The 7,046-nt window shown below is 43.7% G+C and overlaps 1 protein-coding gene across 2 annotated transcripts in view; it reads right to left on the bottom strand.

Moving 5' to 3' along the window:
- FRMD7 (FERM domain containing 7) overlaps positions 1 to 7,046 on the bottom strand; it is a 51,590-nt gene that overhangs the window by 24,413 nt on the left and 20,131 nt on the right. The window contains exons 1-2 of one of the 2 annotated variants that reach the window (XM_053891315.1): positions 1,212 to 2,128; positions 715 to 819 (exon numbers count right to left, since the gene is read on the bottom strand). Coding sequence is in view for 1 of the 2 variants with exons in the window: in XM_019426980.2 (XP_019282525.1) it covers positions 715 to 819 (105 nt within the window). In the remaining variant the exon portion in view is untranslated. Of the gene's footprint in view, positions 1 to 714; positions 820 to 1,211; positions 2,129 to 7,046 lie in introns of those variants that run through there. The other variant, XM_019426980.2, reaches the window with a different exon arrangement.

Genomic DNA, 7,046 nt, shown 5'->3' on the forward strand with positions numbered 1-7,046 from the left:
ACGAAATAAACAAATACCAAGACTACTGAGATCCCTTCTAACGACAGTTAGAAACAGTGGTGTCAGAGATGACATACCTCGACCATATTCAATCAGCCCCCTCGTATTTACCCAATGACAGTGAACACTGTTGATCTATAAACTCTTCGTTGTTGACATTTGAATCACTGCTCCCCTGCCTAAGTAGGATGACAAAGGTGTCACATACAAGGCTCGTTAGTGGCTACAAAGACTAATGAAGGCATTTGGCTCTGCATTTGAATCCTAAAGCCTCCAAATGCCAGCTTACTTTCTGGGAAGGTGCTGGTGCTGGATAACGGAATAGCCAAGGCAGGACACGTCAGGAAGAACATCCAGAATGTTGGGGCCTGAGAGAGGGGAAAGAAGAGTCCCCTAGTCATTGGTAAGGTTAGGAGCCTTCATTCTGGAGGCTGATGTCCAGCCTCAGGGAAAATCAGAACAGATAAAGCACAGATTGCTGTTCCCAGGATGACAAAAGAGGAGCGTAGGGTAGAAAAGTCTGTTTGGTAAACTGAGGCGACTTTAAATAGACAAAGAGGGAAGAGGGACAGTAGTTGTTAAATCTGGTCATTTTGCAAGGGTTTAAAATGCTTTTTCATTTTTCAGTCAGGTTTGAGCGCTCCATACCTGGCTGCAAACTGCATTTTAGAAGCAATCCTAGACACAAAGAACCCTATAATGAAAGCAACTTACATTATTTCCAGAATGGCTACAGAATTCTAATCCAAAATATTCCTTTTCAGCAAGATTTAGGTGGCTGCAACTCAGGTTAAACAGCGCCTTCCCGGATGACTTTTGCTAAACAAAACAGAGAGATCATAGCACAGTTTGCATTCCTGACCTGATAGTGTTACTGCAGTGTGGGAGAAAGGGTGGGGGCAGCCCAACTCTTAAAGCACTTTCGGGTAAGCACGGTTTACAGGTCTTGCTTGCATCCTCTCAAAAGACGATGTTTCACAGATAAATACATGCCTCTACCTGTAGATTGTTTTAGGGCCTCCTCCCCCCCTGCTTAAAAAGCCTCAGACTAATGACAAATCCTCTTAGAAAAAGAGAGCCTTGCACTTAACTATGGCGAGATCTGCAAATCTACCCCTTCAATGGAATTCTTTAATCAATTCATCCCACAGGCAATTTGAATGATTTCCCCCCCAAATTGACAGATAGTTTAATCAAGATGCAAATCTGACCTGCTTAAAATCCTTCTGTGGCTCCCCTCAGGATAAAGTCTCTAGTCTTCGCTCAGGAGGCCGGGCCCACTTTGGCTCAAGCTCACGTGGCCCCGCCTGCCCCTCCGGCCTCTTCTCTTGCCCCTCCCCCTCGCTGGCATTTTCCTTTCTAATAATCGCAGCCTGCTCGCAGTTCCCCGCTCACATCAAGTAGTTTCATGGCTCCGGCTTCTGCTCCCCTGTCATTCCTTCTCCACAGACCGCCCTTCCCACCCTTCTTTGGTTTGGCTCACTCCTACTCAGCTCAGATGCCATCTTCCCTGGAGAGCTTTCCCGGATACCTATCAGCCACAGGGTGAGCCAAGGGCAACCTCGGTGCTCCCAAACACCCTCTCTCACCTCCAGCGTGCACTTTGAACCCGGATGTCTGTCTTTCCCATTAGACCGAATACCTTCATAGCAGGGACCTTGCTTCATTTTTCTTGTTACCCACCACGTCTAACTCAAAGCCTGGCACCTAGTAGGGGCTCTTGAATGTTTGCCGCTCTGACATGAAATTGGCCAAATTACTCATAGGAGCTCCTTGAGTAGACTTCACTTTGCTGCTTTTCCCACCAGATCTGGGTCCAGCATAACTCGTTCACATAGGGCCACACGTTTTTGTTTTTGTTTTTCTTCATAAAGCCCACGTCCACGGTGAACACAAAACAGCCCCTTTCCTGGGCTTCTCTGAGAACAGGAGCTTTGAAGATCTCTCTGAAAATGTCCCGGAGCCGTTGCAGGGAGGGCCGTGATGGGAAAATTGGGCCCTGGATGATAGGCGCAAAGAAATGCTGCTGAAAACCTCTAGTTAAAGCCAAGTCACGTGGTGCCTATGCCGCTGCAAAGGAAGCCGGGTGAGGGGAAATGTAGTTGGAAATCACCGACCCGTAGAATTTACGGCAACCTTGAGAGGTCAGAGAGCCCAGCCACCCTCCTCCCACCCCCTACCCTCTCCCTCAAGGCAGTGCCACGCGGAGCAGGGGCCCACATCTGGGATTTAATAGCTTCCAGGAAGGCGACCTACCCCACCCCCTCCCCCCGGCGACCCCAAATGCTCCCCTCTCCCCTGGACTTCTCTCTACTTAGTTACACTGTCCAAAGCTCCACCACCAGCTCGAGATTCATGTGGGTCAGCCAGGGTCCTATTTTAAAATGCAAATAGGCCGCCAGGGGTAAAACCTACTGCATCCCCAGCACCTGGAGAAAGCTTGAGGGAGAGGGGGTTTGATTTTATGTGGGAGGTCACATTGGAGCTGCGGTCTGGGAAGAGGGGGTCAGCCCACACAGAGTGGGGGGTGCAAGGGCATGAAGGGCATTGGGGCGCAGTGGAGGAGGGGGACGTCTGGAAGGGAGGAGGGAAGGGGGAGTTTTTGCCTATGTGGCAACCTTGCCTAGGGCAAGTGCTGACACAGACCATTCCAGACAGATGAGATCGCTCCTATTTTTAAAGCCCTCCAGACAAGGAGCTGCCACGGGATTTTTATTATGAGAAAGAAAAAAGAAGAATTTCTAAAGAGAGATATGACAGCAATACTTTTTCCGACACCAAAGAAACATTTCAGTCATGAGGACCAAATTCTGTCATAGGCTCTGGTTTCTTCGCAAACAACTTAGGAAACTCAAGATTTTCTTTTCTCCTCCTCATTTTTGATTCTTTTTTTCCACCAGAGTATTTAACCCTCCCCATCAAGGCTGCCACATCCCACGTGTTTGTGTATTTAAATGTTTCTTCAGTCACAAAGAATAAATATATAGCCATTCTTGTAAGGATTCCGATCAGGGCTTCCTTTTTGCTTTCTTCCGTAAGATCCCATACCATGTTTATAAGAGTAATCGACTGAGTCTTCCATCCCCACACATGTTGCCAATTGGCTCTAAAAGCCTTTGGCATTTATGCCTTTGGAGGTCAGGCGCTCACGTGGCTCGGGCTCTCCACCCCCATTTCCGGAGAGGCATTTCCCCTTCAGCCCTCCATAATGTACCTCGAAATTGGCCAGCCTTGTGGAACGTGTTGCATAAGAGGTAAGGGCTTGGTTCTGTCTCAACATGCAGGCTTTAATGTTTTTCAACCATGATAATCCAATTCCTCAATTTTTAAGTTACGATTATTTTTCTCATAATATCTCTTTCTATGCAACTTTTCTATTTTCTCTTTTCTGGACTTCTCTGTTTCTTTTCTGGACTTTTGATTCTCTTTTGCATTCCATGTTTGTGTTTAAACTGACACTTCAACGTTCTGATCAAGCTCTTGAGTGGATCTAAATTCTTTACTACCGGTCCCCCCTCAAGGAATTGGAACTACAATCCTGAATCCTGTTTTATCCTCCCCCTTGGATTACAGTAGAACAGCGTTTATCTTAAAAAGAAAACTTTTTCTATAGGGGCTCGTGGGTGGCTTAGTAGGTTAAGCATCTGACTCTTGATTTTGGCCCAGGTTACGATCTCACGGTTGTGAGATCAAATCCCGCATTGGGCTGCATGCCGAGCGTGGAGCCTGCTTGGGATTCTCTCTCTCCCCCCTCTATCTGTGCCCCTCCCTGACATGCACGCATGTGTGCAAACTCTCTCTCTCTCTCTCTCTCTCTCTCTCTCAAAAATAAATACTTGAAAGCATATATATGTGTATACAGTTGACCCTCGGGCAACACAGGTTTGAAGTGCATGGGTACACTTGTATATGGATTTGTTTTGTTAAATACAGTACCAGTGTAGCACTACAGATGTATTTTATCTTTCTTACGATTTTCTTAATAACATTTTCTTTTTTCTAGCTTACTTTATTGTAAGAATACAGTATAGAATACAGAGAACATACAAAACATGTATTAATTGATTGTGTTATTGGTAAGGCTTCCAGTCAACAGTAAGCAGACTGTTAGTAGTTAAGTTTTGGAGGAGTGAAAAGATAGAGATGGATTTTTGACTGTGTAAAGGGCTCAGTATCCCTAACTCTTGTGTTGTTCAAGGATTAGATAGATACATACACAATTGAAAACTTGTTTTAGAACTTCTATTTACAGTCTCCAATTTACAAACTGTGTTTTAATCATTGGGCATTGATTTCTGGGGAGCTCCAAACTCCTCTTCTCATGAGAACAACAAATGTTCAAGGTAGTTTTGTGTACCCAACAACCTGCCAAAGCTTCTAGGCCCCCAGAGCTGTCAGGTGACAATTTGCTACATCAAACCTGAATTGTAATCGTGCTCTACTCACTTATTAGCTGAATGAATTGGGGAAAATCTTTTACCTCGCAGATTTACCTGCCTTTTCCAGGTACCTGAAAACAGAAACCACGTGTTTGACTACCTGGAAGTATGTATATATGTTTGCTGAATAAGTAGATGAATGGATCCGAACAATTAACTTGATTCCTATACATTAGTAAGACAGTTCTTTCAGGAGGAAGAACAAATTAGTCACTGTGTGGCCTAGGGCAAGTTACTGAATCTTCCAGAGCCTCAGTTGACTCAGCTGTGAAATGGAGATAATGGTACTCTTATCTCGGGGGGCGTGGGTGGTTCAGCCGGTTGAACGGTTGAACGTCAGACTTGATTTCGGCTCAGGTCATGATCTCATGGTTCGTGGGAGTAAGCCCCGCTTCGGGCTCTGCGCTGACAGCATGAGCCTGCTTGGGATTCTCTCTCTCCCTTTCTCTCTGGCCCTTTTCTGCTCATGTGCGCACATGCGTGTGCATGCTCGCTCTCTCTCTCTCTTTCTCAAAATAAATAAATAAGCTTACAAAATAGATTTATCTCATGGAGTTGTGAGAATTAAACAAGATAATTCACGCCAAAGGCTTAGTACGGTGCCTGGTATGTCATATGATTTAAGCGATTAATGAATTAAGCAGTGGATTTAATTAATTAATTAATTAATTAATTCTGTCTCTGCCGCCAACTGAAGAGAGCCCCATTCGAGGCTTGGACTCACGAACCATGAGATCATAACCTGAGCCAAAGTCAGACGTTTAACCAGGCACCCCTGGATTTTTTTTTTTAAATGAGCAAGGACAGTAGAAACTCTCTTAATGAAATTCCACTTGATGCACAGAGAATGCTTTACATTCCCTCTTTAACACATTGGCAGATGCCTGTGTCATGATGAACGTTCATGACTAGTAGACTGCTCTAAGGGTTGTGTACTTCTACACCCATCAATTGAGTTCCATGCGTAATAATTATTTTCTTGAGCATATTTTTGATCATTCTACTCGTTATAATTACACAAATTAAATGGTATGTACACCAAGGAATTATGAACACTGAAAGCAAGAATTGTTTCTGTGAAAACTAAGTTCATCACTTTGCAAAAACTCAGTAAAGGGGGAATCCCCAAAAATGTGCTGTCATATTAGTTTTGCACATGACAGCAGTAAAATATTGCAGGAGAAAAATCCGGAAGGATTCTGTACTCAAATTGCTTTGCAAGCATCTATGTTGTTTTTCCACATTAAATAAGTGAAAGCTGAAAATCATAGATGATGAGTTATTGGTGTGGTTTATGGAAGAAAGACAAAGAGAACCAGAAGTCCATACTCAAAAAAGCTCTGACCCTACAGCAAAAGACTGGCATATGAATAACAATGTATATGTTTTATGTCAAAATTAGAAGTTTCAGGGGAATCTGGCTAGCTCAGTGGGTGGAGCATGCAACTCTGATCTCGGGGTTGTGAGTTTGAGCCCCACGTTGGGTATAGAGTTTACTTAAAAAAACAAAATCTTAAACAAAATTAGAAGCTTGGGGCGAATGGGTGGCTCAGTCGGTTAAGCGTCTGACTCTTGAATTCAGCTCAGGTCATGGTCTCACAGTTCTTGGGTTTGAGCCCTGTGTCAGGCTCTGTGCTGACAGCAAGAACCCTGCTTGGGATTCTCTGTTTCCCCCTATCTAGCTGTCTCTTGCTCGAGTGCTCTCTCTCTCTCAAAAATAAATAAACATTAAATTTTTTTAAAAAAATTAGAAGCTTAAGGTGTCTGTGTGTGTACTTTGATTTTCTGCTTTGACAAACTTTATCAATTAACTAACAACCACCTTTGACCACATAGATAAGGAGATTCTAATGTATTTATATATTTTGTGTGGACTTTAAAAAATATAGACTGTACAACTAAGGTTTCAGAAAAGGGTAAACTGAAACAAAATACAGCATATTATTAACAGTAGCATAATCAGTATTTTTAATTTTTTCTTATAGTTGTTATATTTTTCCTGTTTCCAGTGCTGACTTCCACATTCAAACTATTTCTCATGTTCCCCTCAGGAAATTGTTCTTGAAGTCACAGATGATAATCACTCATTCTTTTGACGTTATGGTTCTGTCTCTCTTTTTATCCCCAAATATGACTGTATTAGCTTTGGCTGCCATGACAAAATGCCTTAGACTGGGTGACTTAAACAATAAAAATTTATTTCTCATTTAGTTTTAAAGGCTGGGAGTTTGAAATCCGGGTACCACCAGCAAGGTCAGGTTCTGTGAGACCTATCTTCTTGGCTTGCAGATGGCTGCCTTCTCACTGTGTCCTCACATATCAGAAAGATAACTCCCTTCTTCTTCTTCTTCTTCTTCTTCTTCTTCTCCTTCTCCTTCTCCTTCTCCTTCTCCTCCTCATCATCCTCCTCCTCCTCCTCCTCCTCCTCCTCCTCCTCCTCCTCCTCCTCCTCCTCCTCCTCCTCCTTCTTCTTCTTCTTCTTCTTCTTCTTCTTCTTCTTCTTCTTCTTCTTCGATTTTACTTTTAAGTAACCTCCACACCCAACCTGGAGCTTGAACTCATGACCCTGAGCTCAAGAAAGCACAACTAACTGAGCCAGCCAGGCGC

Source organism: Panthera pardus, unplaced genomic scaffold, assembly GCF_024362965.1.
Source record: "Panthera pardus isolate Hobbes unplaced genomic scaffold, ASM2436296v1 HiC_scaffold_27, whole genome shotgun sequence".
NCBI classification, from domain to species: domain Eukaryota; kingdom Metazoa; phylum Chordata; class Mammalia; order Carnivora; family Felidae; genus Panthera; species Panthera pardus.